The 20174-nt window shown below is 35.8% G+C and overlaps 1 protein-coding gene across 7 annotated transcripts in view; it reads left to right on the forward strand.

The window, feature by feature from the left end:
* The window catches only part of LOC137250359 (uncharacterized), a 429537-nt gene that overhangs the window by 398589 nt on the left and 10774 nt on the right, over positions 1-20174 (forward strand). For all 7 annotated transcript variants that reach the window (XM_067782997.1, XM_067783001.1, XM_067783003.1 and 4 more), the window contains exon 4: positions 18118-18507. In XM_067782997.1, the coding sequence (XP_067639098.1) occupies positions 18118-18507 (390 nt within the window). The remainder of the gene's footprint in view (positions 1-18117; positions 18508-20174) is intronic.

Raw genomic sequence — 20174 nt, forward strand, 5'->3', positions numbered from 1 at the left:
ACTTGGCAAAATATATGAAAACCCCATTTCGAACGTCCCATTAGCACTGAAAATACTTAGTGAAAGTATTTATACATAAATCAATGAAAGATAAAAAAAAAAACATTTAAATGTGAGAAAATATGCAGATATATTGTAAAAAACAAAAGAAGTATCCAAATCCTATTAAATAAACCGGCAACAAAATGACAATGAAATGCGCCGAGCCGAAATAAAATCGCACAAGCGAAAGATAAAAGAACGAAAGCATTAAAAACAAAATCGATTTCATATAAAATATTATAGCAAAATTAAAACAAATAAAACATGAAAAGGCGAATGAACATAAACTAATAGGCAACAAAAACCGCAAATCACATAAATTATTGCAATAAACAAACATAATCGTAATAAAGACGATTTACGAGCACAACTTAAGGCCATATAAACATACAAATATATATATACACACATACACATACACACACACACACTCATACACACACACACACAGCTAGACGTACAGTAGCGAGCACAAAATAAGCAGTGGTATTTTTAATATCAAATTTCGGCACTTTGCTTTTTTCTTTGATAACTTAAGAAATGACTCCCATTAATTGTATACCTGAAATTAGTTATACTTATTATTTGTATATATGTTTTTGAGTATGAAATTTTAGTACATATTATAGGTATATAAAAATTTGTTTTATTTTCGATTTTTTTTTTTTTTTTGAGGTGTGTTTCAGATTTTGCTTCAGACAAAGTGCGCATAATTTAGTTTTTTATATGGAATTTGGAACACCCTTCGGAAAAAAAGATGTCAAAAATCAATATGAATTTTGAGAGTCCTTTAATGCAACAACAAAAATTAGACAGCCCTCATAATCCGGCCATGATTTTTTAATTAGTAGGGAGAAAAAACTTATGGTTATATTTTGCTACTGTTTTTTAATTTATGTAGGAAATAGGGAAGGGAAACTAGAGAAAGTTGAAAGGAAGTCCGAAATGTAAAGGAACCAAGAGGGAGAAGGAGAGTATGACCAAAAGTAAGAAGTGTAATAGTTTGAGTAAAAGGGGGCTTACAGGAAAAGTAAGGTTAACAGGAAGAGTAAGAATAAGAGGATAAAATTAAGAGGAATAGTGAGAGTTGGATCTAGATAAGAGCAAGATCAAGAAGAGTTAAAGGAAAAGGGGGAAGATGTACGCAAAAACTAAAGGGATTGGGAAATTGAATGAGCCGATTAAGTTAAACAGGAAGAAAACAGAAGGGTTGAACTATGAGGTTATTTAAAACCTCATATAGACTGAATGTAAACATAGTGTGAACGCAAAGGGGTGGAAATTAGAGAGAAAGAAGAGAAGGAGCTATAGAAGAGGAAGGTGGATAGATAGAGAATGCTAGAATAACGTCTGACGAGTGTTATCATATGGTTGGGAGCAAATTGAAACGTGAGGGTGCATTGGTAAACGGGAGTCGTGTTAAGAATAAAACTCGCCTATTATTAAAAAAAATGGAACACCCAGCTCTTGGAAACTAAGTCTTTTTTAACTATTAGGACCTACATTGATATAACCGGGTTCTGGAGGAATTAAGTTTAAAAATACGATTTTTAGTTTGGTAAAAATAAACTAGTTTTGTCTAAGGTTTTTCGTTAGGATTAATATTTGTATAAGGCTTATTGTTAAAACTTAATTGTAGCTTCGTTCGCGTATTTTTCCAACAGAAACTTACAAACAGCCAAAATCCTCTCAACAATCAGCTCTCTTTCTCATAGAGAAAAATATGTAAAAAAGTACGCGAACAGAAATCCATCAAAAACTATCACAATTTGCGAACAGCTGATGAATTATTTGGCGGTACAAAAAATTATAAAAAGTGGAAAAAATGGAAAGCTCGTAAAGTATGTCCATCTTGTTCCGCGAGAGTCACCAATTCATCCAGATGTTCGCCCTCATTTTTTCATTAACACATACCTTTTCCATGCTTTATTTTCCGGCTGCAATACTTGAATTAAATTTCGCAATTTGCTGAAATTACAACCAGCAGTTTTTCGATCAGCTGTTTTTCTGTTTGTAAATTGCTGTTGGCAAAAATTTTACCAACAGAAAATTGCAGCTCTCAGCAAAATGAAATGTTACGTTACTCTCTCCTTTTTCATTTTTTGTTGGAGAGCCGGGTACGCGAACAGAAAAACCTGCAAAATATGCAAAATCAACTGAAAACTGGAATACCCGAACGAAGCTTGTGTTGAACTTCACCTAAGGCATCTGGAATCATAAAATAGTTTTTGTCAATCATTTTCAGTTGCGCATAAACTACTTCCGCATTAAAAATTGTCAATAAAGCGACTATCTGGGTTGCCTCGTTGCTGCCTGTGAAACGATTGATAAGAAAATTATATTATTACGCCACTGTGGCGCAATATCTTATTCAGTCTCAACAACAACTGAAATGAAATTCGTAAGAATACGAGTGATAAGAGTACTGTTCGTGTGAGTACTCAAGCTTTGCCCATCAGTCCTCTAAATACTTCCTGGATTAAGCCACAGACTTCTCTTTTGTCATCAAGCAAATCTCTAAGCTTTGGTTTTTCATGCATGACTTACATAGGTAAATGGGATCATGACCGCCCGGATACGATCGCAGGCATTATTTCATATTTCAGGATGACTTGAATGCAGTAATTTTTATGACTTAAAAAAAATTAATGCTGCAGAAAAAATCAAGAAGCAACACTTTAAATTAAAAGTGAATTCTGCTGTTTGGTTTTATTGCTTCATGGAGAGACCTATAACAGCCTCAGGCTAAAGTTGATTGGAATACAAAACAGCATATTAAAAAATAATCAGAGAATTTTAAATCAAAAGTTCGAATTTTCTAAAATTTTTTTTTGGAGTTTTAAATTTTTTCGAATAAGTTTTTGCATATATGTATGCAATAGTCCTATATTGCTTCAAAAGGCTAGGTACATTCCCAAACATCAGAGTGCCGATATATTGCTATTTAAACGTTTTTGGTTTTGTATTAAAAAATTTTATAGGCTGTCTTGTTTTGATTTCGAATTCAAAGCACATTGCGAGCATTTTCTATTAGCAATATAAGAGTATTACATATATGAGTTTTTGAGACTTTTTGCATAGTTTCAATTACAAAATTTATAGAGGGTTTTCTCCAAATTATCGAAAACAAAAAAACAAGGATTTAAATGACGAATTTTGATAAAATATGTCGCTGCAATGTTCGTCTTCGCTGCTGTACATACATACATATCTATCGACATTCGTGTGTACGAGGGTTACTATGGGCATCTACAATTACACTGCAAATTATAAAGAGACTCCAGAAGTGTTGTATGGTTCTATGTTTTATTCGGTCACATCGCCTAAAGCTAGTAGTTTCAACAAGGGTGGACCAAAGGGAAGTTGCTCTTAGAGGTGTAGTTTCCACATTACAATAGAGAAGATGATATGGGCAGGATATATATAACGTATGTCCCGGTGGATTCTGGACAAGTAAGAGTTTAACCTATTTCAGTGTTCAGAACAAAGTTGGCCAGGATGACTCGTGTGACCCTTGGTGATATGATTTTTTCCTTCTGCAAAGGTTGGATAGTTTACCGTTTCTGTGTGAACTAGACTCAGGGACTCCTTATGCTTATCTGGATCTGACGACTGCGTAAGGAGATGCCGGAGATCATCATAGTGCTTACGGAGATGTTTCCTTATCCTTCTTAAAGACGGTGCTATATGAAGCAGTTGTTTGCTTGGATGTACTGGTTTGTGACTATTCAGCAAAACTATCTATTCACCATTTCGTAAAGATACTCACCGAAAGTTTTGGGGAATGGTATCGACGCTTATGTCCTTTTCCGGGTATAAATCCGGAACAATCAGGTAACAAGCACCATTAAGGTACTAACACGACCATCTCGGGAACGATTTAATATGATCACATTGAATTTGGGTTCGCCTGCTAAATATGTGTATGACAGGATTCGCCTCGCGTATGTGAGGCTGACAATTACAGAATTGTGCTTATCAACCCCTTTAATCTCTAACAAGGCACGTCGTTGCGGTTCTGAGTGCAGTACTATGGCATCCTGTAAACTCTTCCAGTGTGTGTTTTTAAAACCAGGCGACCAGATTGGTGACGCGTAGCACATAAGCGGCGGGCCAACTGCTTTGTAAGTGGCTAACAAAACTTCTTTATCTTTTCCTTAAGTGCTGCAGGAAAGCTACTTGAGAATTTTGTTTTGGCCTTGCAGTTTAGATTCATTTTCGTAGGCATGCACCTTGGACGTGAAAAATACCAGAAAGACTGGGGAGATAACCGTTTATTTTAGAAACTAATTCGATTATTAGATTGCCAGGTTGTTTTGTCATTATCGTGAAATCGTCGCCATAGGAAATTATTACATTATAACACCATCTTGTGCGTAAGACAGCTTTGATGTGTAGAATTTAAAAAGAAGCGGGAATAGGAGACCACCCTTGTTTAATTCTCATAGGTTTTGATGTTTCAGTCTGAAATTCAACCTACGCTTGTCGACTATTCATATAATTTGCGGTCCATCTTTTGAGGCAAGGGAAGAGAGGCTTATCGTAGTTGACTATGCAAAAAGCTTTCGACAGATCAAGTGTCACAAACACCGTCCTTTGGTTGGCTTTTTTGCTGGTGTAATCCATAATTTATCTGGGAATTTATGGCTCAGCGCGCGGTGGTAGCTTTGCATTTTACGAAAGCCATGCTGATGGGTGGATAGGCGAAGATTCGCAGTGAAATGAGGTAGCAGGACGGGATTCAATGTTGAAGTTGATTAATATCGTTCTATTGACTTACCTTCATTAGGTGGATTTCTAGGCTTTAGTAGTGAAATTATCTTTGCCATTTTCCATTGTTGTTGACAAGTTGAAAACGTGCGCCTGCTAGATGGATTTGCATGGCGCTTTGGCCTAAAGCTGTAGAACCCACCCCTTAGGGTGGAGGTGACAAGGGGAAAAATTTATAAAGGAACTCATTGAGATATAGTATCTTCGTCATAACGAACCTGCAACTGACTAAACAGTTATTCATATGTAGAACTAAATTTTGCAAAGTTTATGCTGAACTTAAGGTGACCCTCAACCTGTTTAAACAGTTAATAAAATGTGATTTTTCAACCGTTAGTCAAGATCAGGTAAACTTTCATTCAACAACCCGAACAGTATAAAACTTAGCTAGAATCCCTCGTATATGTATCTCTTACACAAACAGTCAGCAGGGACAGTTAAACAGCCAGAGAGATATAAGTAAAGCTTAATAAATAAATAAATGCAAACAAGACAAGTACATAAGCTTTGAACACAACTGTGGAAGAAAGAGGAAGCAATCAAGCTGCCGCTAACAAATAAACAAATAAATAAATGTGGAGAAATGGTTAGCCGAAATGGGTTGTTTTGTGTCAGGTACTTTATTGCTTAAAGAAGCTGGGGAAAGATCGATTGGAATATAGGTAGGACTCTTGTTGGTAGTGGGAAAAAAACTTACATATATACATAAACATAAGTATGTAAATAAGAAATACACATTTGTATGCATAGCTCCGTTTGAGATTGGCAATTCATATTAACTACATTCTGATTACAGTGCACAACGCGAACGCTTTGCAAATAAAACAAGTAAGGAAGGCTAAGTTCAGGTGTAAAACCGAACTTTACATACTCAGCTGAGAGATTGGAGACAAAATTGTCTTTTTCATAGATACATAAAAATGATAATAATGGTCACCCCGCAGGAAAATGAACGCAGGGTAACCCTGCGATGTACTCGTATGACATGGGTATCAAATTAAAGGCACTAATGAGGGTTTTAAAAGGGAGTGGCCCTTAGTTGTATATGTGAAGGCGTTTTCGAGATATCGACCAAAATGTGGACCAGGGTGACCCAGAACATCACCTGTCGGGTACCGCTAATTTATTTATATATGTAATACCACGAACAGTATTCCTGTCATGATTCCAAGGGCTTTCGATTTCGCCCTGCAGATCTTTTTCATTTTATTCTACTTATTATGGTAGGTGTCACACCCATTTTACAAAGTTTTTTCTAAAGTTATATTTTGCGTCAAAAATTCAATCCAATCACCGTGTTTCATCCCTTTTTTCGTATTTGGTATAGAATTATGGCATTTTTTTCATTTTTCGAAAATTTCGATATCGAAAAAGTGGGCGTGGTCATAGTCGGATTTCGCCCATTTTTAATACCAAGATAAAGTGAGTTCAGATAAGTATGTGAACTAAGCTTAGTAAAGATATATCGTGTTAATGGCCGAGCGGACAGACGATCGACTGTGTATAAAAACTGGGCGTGGCTTCAACCGATTTCGCCCATTTTCACAGAAAACAGTTATCGAAGCTATGCCCTTACCAAATTTCACAAGGATTGGTAAATTTTTGATCGACTTATGGCATTAAAAGTATTCTAGGAAAATTAAATGAAAAAGGGCGAAGCCACGCCCATTTTGAAATGTTCTTTTATTTTTGTATTTTGTTGCACAATATCATAACCGGAATTGAATGTTGACATAATTTTCTTATATACTGTAAAAATATTCAATTTTATGTTAAACTTTGACTTTTCAATTTTTTTTTTTTTTAAGTGGACGTGTTCGTCATCCGATTTTGATAATTTTTATTCAGAACACATATAGTAATAAGAGCAACGTTCCTGCCAAATTTCATCATGACACCTTCAACCCTTGCCAAACTACAGCTTTTAAAAGTGGGCGGTGCCACGCCCATTGTCCAAAATTTTACTAATTTTCTATTCTGCGTCGTAAGGCCAACTCACCTGCCAAGTTTCATCGCTTTATCCGTCTTTGGTAATGAATTATCGCACTTCTTCGGTTTTTCGAAATTTTCGATATCGTAAAAGTGGGCGTGGTTATAGTCCGATTTCGTTCATTTTAAATAGCGATCTGAGATGAGTGCCCAGGAACTTACATACCAAATTTCTTTAAGATATCTCAAAATTTACTCAAGTTGTCTTGTTTACGGGCAGACGGGCGGACGTACATTATACTGGGTTGGTCCCCATACAAAAAAATAAAATTTCGGTTCGAAAAACGGATATATTACTTTGTTTACTTAAGCCTGAATCTCTACGAAAAAGTGGGGTTGTCCAATACCCAGAAAAAAAGTTGATTTTGTCGCATAGTGTTATTATTATAAATACGAAACTACAAGTTTGAGTCACTTATTTACTTTGACTTCCCCTATTCCTGATATTTCGCATATCTTTATTAAATTTTCAATGCAAACCCTGCAATTTTTCCTCCAAAAATGTCATGAGTTTCAGGTCTAAGTACAATAAGAATCAGGTAAAATAACAGTTGCTTAAATATTGAAAGTGCTATAACTTCTTTGTTTATTATTTCAGTAATATGGTTTCAGAGCAACATTTTCTTGAATTTTTAAGTGCTTTCGTTTGGTAAGAAAAAATACATACATTAGGGTGGGGGGCAAAATTTTGTTAGCTGACCTAATAATGTGAAAACGACTTCATAGCTTAAAAGGACATTAAACGGAAATGTGAAGCTTCTCAAAGCCAAAATAATGACATATCAATTTTAAAAATCGGACGTCAAATAACCAAGTTACAACGAAAAAAACTTTTTGGATCAAAAAAAATTAAAAAAAATTTGTCCGAAACCCTCTCAACATAATCTTCAAATTTAGGGGCGAACATTAGCAACTTTTTTTTCGACCCAGTCTAACGTACATGTCTAAATGAGTTTCTTTTTTTTGCCCAGATCATTTTGATATATAGAAGTCTATGTCTACATATCTCGATTAGTTTATCCTGTTACGGGGTACCGTTATGCGAACAAAATTAATATACTCAGTGAGCTCTGCTCAGATGAGTATAAAAAGTGGCGCTACGCGAAATCAATTCGAATTAATATAACTTGATATATGATCATGCGAAAAGCATCACATATGAGTATAAACGAATGTATGTATGTAATTATGTAGGTGGTCGAGATGTGGAAATGAAAAATATCGTACTAAGATATTCTTGTTATATACAAATAATGCAACGTGGTTTTGCATGCAAAAATCAGCAGCAAATAATTTGTGGAAAGTTCGTGAAAGGATGTTGGTTGGGTAATGAAGTAAAAGTAGAAAAATAAAACCATTCTCATTTGACTAGCTTTTCATTACTTTTTACCACAGTATGAGCTGAAAGAATAGGTAAACTCGTATTAATATAGAGAGGGCGACAGTGGCAATTTCACATTCCTTGATTGCTTTATACGCTGCGGGCAATAAGTCATTAACCAAAAAGCAAATTTCGAGATTAGCACAAAACCAAATATGTTAACATATTTTTCTGTTTGCGTATATGACCGTAGGCGTATGTGTTATACACTGAGGAAGAAAACACTTCAAAATAAAATACTAAAATGAGCAAAACATTTCCCAGAAAATTATTCTTTCAAATGAGAAAGAATTTCTAATTTTTGTATAAAACTTTTCATTAATTCGTAGGAACATTTTTCTTCATGATTCAATTACTAGAGGTTTGTTCTCAAATGATGACAGATCTTTGACACTCCCAAATTGAAAAATCAGAAATCGTTTGAAGAATGCCGCACGTTAGAGTTTTATTCAAAAATTCACTATCTCCAAATTTGTTTCAAAATCTCCCTATATGACAGAGATTCATCTTAACGTTGAGCTAATCGTTTGTCAAAAAATTTCCACCGTTTCCGTTGAAACACTTTGAAATATTATCGATAAAGAAATTATCAAGATAAATTGTATCTCGTTTTTAATCGAAACAAAAAGCTTTCGTTAACGTTAAAAACGTTAACAAAAACGTGATACTTTATGTTTGAATTGTACTTTGTTTCGTTTATTAACGTTAATTATCGTAACGAAATGATATCGGTTCGTTGGTTAAGCATGCCTGCTATATGAGCATAAGTTCAATGCATTTTGTCATAAGAGGAAGTTAATGAGAAGCATTCTGAGATGAAGCGTTCTTCAATCTACCTCTAATATAGGGCAGTTTTGTGACAAATCCTGAATTGGGAAATTTTTGAAAAATATTTTGAGATAGCACGATTTTGAACAGGCAGCCGACATGGGGTGATACGCTACTCAGCAGCCGCAATGAACTGACAAAAACAAAAATATAAGGAAATGGCTTATTGTCTTAGAACTTTATATTCCTACCTTGACTTTGACAAAAGAGTTAAGCTTTTGTGCGGTCCTGCTACAGGGAGTTTTTATTCTGAAATATCGGAAAGCTCTTTTCTGTTAAGTATTCATGGCTGCGTTCCGGATAAACCGTTAATTTAGAATATTCGGAATACGTTCATTTGATACTACCTCATAAGATCCCAATATATCAAATAAGTATGTACAAAATATTCCGATTCCCCAAATTCTTAAATGAAGACGAATCTTCCGAACGTACGGAATTAATAGAACAGAAGGTCGCTTTTAATACGCGCCCAAAAATATCGAGAAAAGTGTCAGAAGACGCGTATTGACCTCGATAACAATAACTCGAAGGCGGAAATAAAAATTTTAGCTCATTCAAAATATATTGACGAAAAACCGAAAAATGACCCCGGGTTGTGTTGGCGGCCTTCAGCCGAGCTTATAAAAATTACCATGGCCGGTCCACTAATGAGGTGTGATCAAAATTTAATGCGTGCAAAATCTCTTTGAACACAAAATCTTTTTCAGTGCACAAAAACAATACAACAATCACATGAAAATTGCCAACTTCAACTACAAATATCTCCGGACAGAGGTCCAATTTTTCTTTTCCGCCTTCGGATTATTGTTACCGAGGTCCCCTCTCTCGATATTTTTGGAGGCGTATTAGCAGTAGACTCCTGTTCTAGACTTTTACCTGAATAATTTAACATGCCCAATGAGTACATTTCGTTATGGCATCTCCATTATTTACTAATGAAATTCTTACGTGAATCGATTTAATAGTTGAGGTTTTGACGTTGAACGATGAATTTTGAATTGGTTTAGGTTTCGTATATTCATAGGTTTACGAAAGTGTACGAGTTTTTGGTGTTCTCACTTTTCATAAAATTGCCTATGTTCAATTCTCAGCCATACTAATGGATCGAGGCATAGTTAATAAATTCACTATAAGATTAAAGAAAAATGATCTAAGGAATTATGCAGTTCAGTACTTATCCGGTATTTGCAAACTGATTGCTTCCTATTTCTACTACTAATATTTTTAGAAAATTCGCAAAGAAACAACACAGTTAATGGATGTCAATTCGATTTGGAAGCAAAATGGCCGCAATTGTCAAAAAATTCGTCTGACGAGCAAACATCTTGTGATTGAATCGTGATTTTTATACTCAGTTGAGCAGAGCTCACAGAGTATATTAACTTTGATTGGATAACGGTTGGTTTTACAGGTATAAAGGAATCGAGATAGATATAGACTTCCATATATCAAAATCATCAGGATCGAAAAAAAAATTTAATTGAGCCATGTCCGTCCGTCCGTCCGTCCGTTTACACGATAACTTGAGTAAATTTTGAGGTATGTTGATGAAATTTGGTATGTAGGTTCCTGATCACTCGTCTCAGATCGCTATTGAAAATGAATGATATCGGACTATAACCACGCGCACTTTTTCGATATCCAAAATTTCGAAAAACCGAAAAAGTGCGATAATTCATTACCAAAGAGGGACAAAGCGATGAAACTTGGTAGGTGAGTTGAACTTGTGACGCAGAATAGAAAATTTGTAAAATTTTGGACAATGGGCGTGGAACCGCCCACTTTTAAAAGAAGGTAATTTAAAACTTTTGCAAGTTGTAACTTGGCAGTCTTTAAAGATATCATGATGAAATTTGGCAGGAACGTTACTCCTATTACTATATGTATGCTTAATAAAAAATAGCGAAATCGGAGAACGACCACGCCCACTTTTAAAAAAATTTTTTTAAAGCCAAATTTTAACAAAAAATTTAATATCTTTACAGTATATAAGCAAATTATGTCAACATTCAACTCCAGTTATGATATGGTGCAACAAAATACAAAAATAAAAGAAAATTTCAAAATGGGCGTGGCTCCGCCCTTTTTCATTTAATTTGTCTAGGATACTTTTAATGCCATAAGTCGAACAAAAATTTACTAATCCTTGTGAAATTTGGTAGGGGCTTAGAGTATAGGACGGTAACTTATTTCTGTGAAAAAGGGCGAAATCGGTTGAAGGCACGTCCAGCTTTTATACACAGTCGACCGTCTGTCCTTCCGCTCGGCCGTTAACATGATAATTTGAGCACAAATCGATATATCTTTACTAAACTCAGTTCACGTACTTACCTGAACTCACTTTGTATTGGTATAAAAAATGCCCAAAATGACTATGACCACGCCCACTTTTTCGATATCGAAAGTTACGAAGAATGAAAAAAAAATGCCATAATTATATACCAAATACGAAAAAAGGGATGAAACATAGTAATTGGATTGGTTTTTTGACGCAAAATATAACTTTAGAAAAAATCTTTGATACCCATATCGTACAAACAAAGTCTAGAGTCACCCCTGGTCCACCTTTATGGCGATATCTCGAAAAGGCGTCCACCTATAGAACTAAGGCCCACTCCCTTTTAAAAAACTCATTAACACCATTCGTTTGATACCCATATTGTACAAACACATTCTATAGTCACCCCTGGTCCACCATTATGGCGATATCTCGAAAAGGCTTCCTATAGAACTAAGCTCCACGCCCTTTTAAAATACTCATTAACCCCTTTCATTTGATACCCATATCGTACAAACAAATTTTAGAGTCAGCCCTGGTCTACCTTTATGTCGATATCCCTAAATGGCGTCCACCTATAGAACTATGGCCCACTCCCTCATAAAATACTCTTTAATACTTTTCGTTTGATGCACATGTCATACAAACACATTCCAGGGTTACCCTCAGTTCATTTTCCTACATGGTTATTTTCCCTTATGTTATCACAATAGCTCTCAACTGAGTATGTAATGTTCGGTTACACCCGAATTTAACCTTCCTTACTTGTTATTAATTTTTTTCAATCAAGAAAACTTGAAATATGTAGCAGAAACACTGGGGCACCCTAAGGAGGTTACCACCATAGAGGAATGCAACAACTTCTTATCAAAGGTACTGACAACTTATTATAAGCCAAGCGCTCTTATTCATTGAGAAGAGGCAAAGCCAGTATGGCGAAGTAAGGAGATGAGTCTTCTTAACGGGTAGATAAAAGTGATTTTAAAGCTAGATAAATTTGCGCAAACGGAGTAGAGTTGACGAACTGTAAAGCAGAAATCTATTGAGGAACTATAAATGTAAAATTAGAAGGTCAAAAAGGGTTTCATTGAAAAATATCTGTTTAGCCACAGAATGGTCCAGCGATGCGATGAGGCTGAAGAAAGTCCTGTTCTAGGGATACACAGTCCAGGAACTGATAAAAAAGAACGACCGGAAATGGTCACGCAGTAATGTATAGTCCCCTGAGGCGCTACTTAACACACGTTTCAATAAGGAGATAATGCGCACTCCAAGCGAGATGTACCAGGATTGGTGACAAATATCAAAATTGAATGCTCGTTAAAAACATTTGCCAAGTTCGAATCAAGTGTGACGATTGTAAAATGACTCAGAACAATCTTCGAGGTTTGCAGAAAACTGAGCCACGTCAAGCAATCACGAAAAAGGGATCGAGTAGTCTTCATACCGAAAGCGGGTGAAACCCGTCAACTGCACCCGAAAGACTACATACCAATTTTTTTTTGACATTTTTGCTACTGAAAATCCTAGGGAGATTACTTCATATAGTTATTAAATCCATAACTAATAAAGCATAATTTTCTTCAGCACGGCGTACTTACACCAAAGGAAAGTCAAGTGATACTGAATTGCAAAGGAAATATGAAGTAAAGTCGGGCTTAACAAATTTGATAAAGCGATCTATGCGAGGCCACAAGATCTGTAAGTTACCGCGTGAAAGGGGTATTATAAACAATGCTGTGGACGCTGGTCATCTACCAATTAGGTGCTTAGGTGGCTCGATAGCGGCCAGTGAAACTTATGGTGTATTTCAGTCTTTATAAGCGGAAGATTTCTGTCAACAATCAGCTCTCTGAATGAATTAGGCTCTTCGGGATATACATGGCCATCTGGAGCCTAAGCTTGAAGGGGTAACCCTACAAGAAAAATACAGCAACAAATATCCAGGATTATGGTGCATAGCAAGGGTACGAAAATGGCAAAATATTCTACAATAGAAGGGGTCGAGTTCGCTGCTTACTGTATCGGTCCAGAAATAATTAGATCGTAAAGGCTGCCAGAACACTGCAATGTCTTTCAGGTGAAAATTTTAGCTGTGAAGAAAGCAGAAGAAATTCTGGAGGAAGCGTGCTTAATATGAAGTCTCGTCAATATATGTACATATATATTGATAGTCAAGGCAGTAATCTCAAACCGTAATCCATCAAAAGGTGTACTGGAATGCAAATAAGCATAAGAGACACCTCGCTCTGTTCCTGGTCATAAAGGGAAAGAAGGTTACAAAAAGGCCAAAAGAGGGTGCATCCTTCAAAGAATCGACGATAGATATCTCAATTCGTTAGGAAAAAGGGATAAAAAGAGACAAGAGTTGCATATGAAACGTCAAACAGGAAAGACTTGAACCGAAACGTGGGGCAACAAAATTTGTAAAATTAAGTTGCTTATATCTATCAAGAGAGAAGACTTAAGGCTCACCATGAGCATACTAACTTCACACTGCTTTCGAGCGCCACATGCTTAGATTTAGGCCTCGACAGTAACAGCAGATGTAGGAAGTGCGTATTGAAAGAAGAAATTATCGAGCACGTTTTGTGTTCGTGCCCTGTGCTTGCCAGGGTAAGACTAGAGCTATTAGAAGTGGCCCAGCTATCAATTCTAAAAGCAGCTAGTGACGTGGGTCATAGAAAGCTTTTAGTGTTTGCCTAGACGACGGAGTTACATATCTTATAACATAGGTCATGGCTTCTGATGGGGTTTTCCGGTTTGGTCATTCAGTCTATATTATACCATGGCACTAAGAAATTTACAAAAATCAAATCGAAATATCTCTAAGGTAGAAATTAAACAAACAAAAAACAACAACAGAAATTCTTTTACATAAAGAAAATGTTATCTTTTCACGCCGCATTGGATTTTATTTTTTGTACTCTAAAAGTATCTTAAAACTTGCATAAAATAGCACAAAAAAATGGTTCGTCCTCTGTGTTCAGATCTAATTTCATGCACTCATAAGAAAAGCCATCTTTTTTGGTGGCTTTTGGTTGGATTTGGATGCAACGTATGTAGGGAATATTTTATTATAACAGGTAAATATGATTTTTTGTGAAAAGTGTCACGTATTTTTTGGCTTCAACTAGTTGACTTCTGCATGTTAGCTGGCATGTAGTGCAAAAATAATCACATATGACTTTTTTCGGCTCTTGCCATACAAAGTAAGCTTTCTACAAAAAAATAGACAAATAATAGTGCACGTTGGTGTGTAGTCAACTAACTTATAGTTAGCTTGTCGTTGGCTTCTTTTTATGCCGGGATACTTCTCAGAATTAATTTATCAGCCTTGCCTTTCTGCCTTTACAAGTGGCAAAACACAAGCAGACTATAGTTCCAAGAGGAAAATTTTACAAATTTTCCTTCATACAATTTTGCTGTTTCAAATTTAATGTGCGAAATTGTGTCATGAATTACACGTCATTAAATTTTTGTATATATTCCTATTTTGTTATTTTTGCATCTTAAATCAGTACCATTTAAGCTCATTATTGTCAGAAGGTGATGAATTACATACGGGGAATGTCAAACTGTGCCGTTGTGATCTCAGCCCATCCTGTAAATAGCGACAAATGCCGTTGTTCTTATTTACATCAAATTATTTTTCTTTAAAATAAGTAAGTGAATAATGGTCTGATTTTCAGAATGATATATTGACGGAGGGTACAACAACGATGTAAACAGATTTTGATACATAAGTCTCCCGTTCTATATGTACTATTGTATGTATCTATGTATGTATTTATCTACTGACAGATCAATTTAGACATTATGTTTTATTTTACGGTATTGGCGTAACAGTTTATCGTTAAGAGCTAAATATGACAATAGTACTTATTGAATCTAGTAATCACTCAACTAATCTTGTTTGTGTAATATGTCGAAAGCATCCTTGTTGGCACTGAACATGAGAAAATTAATAGACACTATTCTGGATAAGCTAATACGGTGCAGTCGAGGATAGGAAAATTTTAGTAATTCGCAGAAATACGCACTAAATTTCTCTTTTTTTACTAATTTGGGTGTATGTAAAATATAAATAAATGTAAGGCGCGATAACCTCCGCAGAAATTTCAGGCCGAGCTTCTCTTACAATTTGCGTCGTGATTCTTTTAATTTTTCCTACAAACGACTTGTTTTATGCTGATTCCGAACGGCAACCGCAAAGCAGATGAGTTTCCACTGAGAGCTTTTTGTTGCAGGAACATACTCGGAGTGATGCCAAATACTGCCGAGGGTCGACCCCGATAAAAAAAAATTTATTATAATTGAAAAACCTTGTTTCCAAAATTTTGATCTTCCTTTGCCGGGCCGTGAACCCAGGATTTTCGGTGTCGTAGGTGGAGCACGCTGCCATCATATCACGGCGGCCACCACTGTATGAGTGTATGTAGTGGAAATATTATTCAGTAGAGCAATAATTTTGGACAGTACGAGAAGATAAGATGGCACTTTGAATGTCCGTGAGGCTTCACTGGCTAGGTCATGTTATAAAAATGGACTAAGACAATCCGGCCTAGAAATTATTTCACTATTTTTATTATTTATTTCACTCATCGTTCGCCTTATTATATTTTATCAAAAATATTGGCATCAGAAAATAAGTTTATTGAATAGAAATATCCGCTCTCCATTCCACAAATTCTCAAACTACATGTTCTGAACAATGACGTTCGATCGTTGTTAAGGTCTTTGTAACTGAAGCTGCTTTTTGTATACACTGAAAGAAAAAGACTGGTAAAATCAACCGAAATACGGGTCAATTCAACCGAAATTTCTGTCAATTTTAATCCATCGCAACAAGATGTTGAATCAACTGCGCACAAATCGTTGTTTCGTAATTGACCGTTTTAGTAGTCAAATGAACAAAAAAGTTCTTCCAGCAGCTTTGTATGCAAGTACCTTACCATAAAAATAAATAAATGTAAGGCGCGATAAACTGCGAAGAGATTTTAGGCCGAACTTCTCTTCCAATTTGCGCCGTGCTCCTTTTTCATTTTTCTTACAGATTGGCGGGACGGGACCTACTTGTTTTATGCCGACTCCGAACGGCATCTGCAAGGCATATGAGTTTTCACTCAGAGCATTTCATGGCAGAAATACACTCGGAGTGCTCGCCGAACACTGCCGAGGGGCGACACCGATTAGAAAATTTTTCTTCTAATTGAAAAAGCTTGTTTCTAAAATTTTGATGTAGCGGGGTGCGAGAACCCAGGGCATACGGTGTGGCAGGCAGAGCACGCTACCATCACACCACGGTGGCACTTACTAACCGAACGTCAACTGAGCTTACATCAAATATGCTGGCACACATTAAACATTATACACTTTATTACTTTGCTTTATTAAACGCACTTTCTCCAAATTTTATATTTTATAATTTATTTGATTTATAGTTTTGAACTTCGCTTTGCAAATAGAAATGAAAATAGTAGTCACAAAACTGATTCTCAATTCTTTCAGTTGCAGCTCAGCTCGTTCTCAGTTTCTTATCTCGCATGTAGTTGGCACACTTGATTGTTTCGAACAAAACTTGTATATATGTTTGACATAACATTTTAAATAGAGAACTTGTAAGTATAGAAAAGTAAAGAATCAAATCGCTAGAAGGTAATTCACCACTGGTGTAACTTTACATGTAATTCGGCAAGTTTAATTTTTGTAGCACTTTAAGTTGCAACGACTCCAAAACAACTCAAACTTTTATTTTGTCGGAAACATCAACATTAAAAAAGGATGTCTTTTACTATCTTGAACTTGAACAAAATGTTATTAACTTTGGAAAAATCCTGTTCGTTCAAACAAAAATTTTGCAACAAGAGGGCGCAATTTTGCATTTCGCTTGGAGGAGAAGTTGCAAAATTGTACCCCATAAATAGAGGGTTTTTCGTTTTGTATTGATAACTAAAAAACTAGTTTTTTGTTGCTTTCCCATTTTGTGTGCTTTTCGATTTGGTGGTTTTCTTATTTGGATATTTTTTTTTTAACAAGTGGCACCATCGTCATAAGTACAAAGTAGAGAGCGCAGTGAGCGTAAAATTCTCTTTGAAATTTGCTCATGTATTGACTGTTGATCGCTGTTGAAATGACCAACGAAGTCAGTTGTGTTAACAGAAAAATCAGTTAGATTGACCAGGGAATCTGTCAGTTATACAGAATTTTGTTAACTTAAGAGCGACAATCTCTCTTCTGTTGAAATGATTAAACTAATTTGTTCGTTTGACAAAGAACTCGGTCGAGTTAACCGTAATTCGATCAATTTCACCGAATCTCCGTTAAGTCAAGAACAACAGAACCGATTTGTTGATTTTACTAGCACCATTTCTTTCAGTGTATACATTTTGACAAATTACGTGGCCGTGATGATACAATGTATTATAAGAGTGCACAATTACTGACAATTGCTGATGATATTGATATTATTGGCCTTAACAAACTCGCTGGGATTTCTGCCTTCTCTGGATAATAAGATAAAGAAGCGAAAAATTATAATACAAAAAGGAAGTAAAAATGGGAATGCTATGCCCGATATAAAGCAAAAAAGCGAAATCAACAAAATAAACTGAATTCTCGATGAAAAACTAAAAACAAATGTTACGTATACGCAACGGTACCCTTATTTTCAGGTGGTGCGAATATGTTTGTGTGTAATTATTTGGTTTTTAATATTTTTGATCACAGCTAGCTTGTAAACAGCGTTGCGCACAAATTTTTTCAAGAATAAAAGAAAAAAAATACAATTATTCCCCACTAATATTTATTATATATTTTTTTACAGTGCTATTCTTACTGCCCATTTTCACCGTATAAAAATGTGGATATAATATCTTCTACCACAACAACAACTACTACTACCACAACAACTCCAGCGCCAACAACAACTCTATCGTCAACAACTACAATAATTGATAGACAACAGCATTTATCGAAAATTAATAAATCCATACAGGAAACTTGGTCATTACATACAGTCTCTATGATGCAGCAAGATTCATTGGTACTCGTTGATATTGCTTGGGAGGCACTTAATACACCCAGTCAGTGTTTAATTAGCTGGGAGGTTTCTGGTGGTGGTTTAATGGGTAATCTCTTGACAGAGTCATCGAATGTACAACTCTCACTTTGGCCCGACACTAAATATCGTGTTAAAGTCACATGCAAGAATAAGGTGAGTACAAATATCTTATTTAATATTTCAAATATGAGAGCTTGGATGTTTGGATTGCCAGACGTTTGTTTTTGTGACTCGATCTCGTCAACACGGATTAACGTATTTAAATTCAATTTTACAAGAGAATAGCCAACAGTCTGAAAGGTGCTATTGGCTATTTGCTTGGAAAAGGGAGTGACCCGTGCCCCCAGAGAACAGTTACTTTTGAATATTTTTTTATCGTTTGTGACTCAATCACGCCAGAACGAATGAACAGATTTTGATGAAATTTGACACTGATGACGGGACGGACAATAGCGTGTAAGAATCAAGTGCCTTTAGTGGTTTTTTTTTTTTTTTTGAAAAAGAGTTAGATGGGGTTTTCCATCCTTTGGGGTTCTCCGCCCCTTTTTAATTACTTCTAGCCGTCATTGCTTTAAGTGTTTTCACTTTTCAGACAGAGATATTAAGTTTACCGGCTTTAAAGAGGTATACCTATTTTGGAAGTGTTTGTAGACATTCCTCCTCTCCTCTCTGGTACATTATTATTGCACTAACTCTACCTGTGTTTGTCCTTTAGGATTAATTTATGGTATCTGGATCACATAGATAGAGTTCTAAGCAACAGTGAGCAGCGTCCAACTGGGCAACTATTTTAAAAGATCACAACAGAATTTTTTCTGGTGCTGTACTATTTTGCGGTTATCTTCAGATCATTTCAGGATTGTTGTCAGGATAATATCGGAACTGTGCTGAGAACTATTTCGGGATTTTCGGGTTCATCTCGGGACTATCATATGGGGACTTTTTTGGGACTGACTATTACGAGATGGTGTAAGAATCATTTTGCAGCTTCTCGAATACAATTTAGGAACAATTTCGAAAGTATTTCAACTATTTCAAGATGGTTTCGATTACTTCGGCCTATCTATGGATCATTATGGGACTGTTTTCGGGTAAATTCCAAAACACTCCAACCTTTAAAAAAATATCCACAGTAAGTTCGTGTTGAATGTAAGGTCTCTATCAGCAAGTTTCATGGAAATAAGTTAGCCGTTGTGGTGTGATATTAATCAGAAATATAACATATGGTCATCGCGACATCGGAGTACCCAGATATCCATAGATCCAAACTTTCCCATTTATAATGTGATTTATAGAGATTTTGGTCGAAATATACATCAATTATGGAGAAGTTGGCAGTTTTAGGGTTACATACAGGATCATTTGTTACCATTCCGAGCTATTTCCAGGCTATTTGCGGATGATTCCACGTTGTTTTGCAGTCGTTATATGGTTATTTCAATGTTACTACGGGATTTTTTGGAATCATAACGTGGTAGTTTCTGGACAATTTCGGGATAATTTTTGGTATAAATTCGGAACTATTTGGGTTAGTTCGGAACTATTACCGGTATCGTTTCGGGATTGTGTTCTGAACCATTTAGAGACTATTTCTATATTACTTCAGGATTATTTATGGACAATTCCGATATTGGTAGAGAAACACGGTTTCTGTTAGCTAGATCTGTTTTAAAATTGTTTGGGCTACTGGTGCCTTTCGCTATTATTTTCGAAACTTTTCCAATACCTTTAGGGGATCATTTCTTGTATGGATCGTTGCAGTTTTTCTTCGGTATATTTCGCGATTGTGCGCTATATCTTCGGCATGTTTTCAATTGCTT

This window comes from Eurosta solidaginis, chromosome 4 (genome assembly GCF_040869045.1).
Source record: "Eurosta solidaginis isolate ZX-2024a chromosome 4, ASM4086904v1, whole genome shotgun sequence".
Lineage (NCBI taxonomy): Eukaryota > Metazoa > Arthropoda > Insecta > Diptera > Tephritidae > Eurosta > Eurosta solidaginis.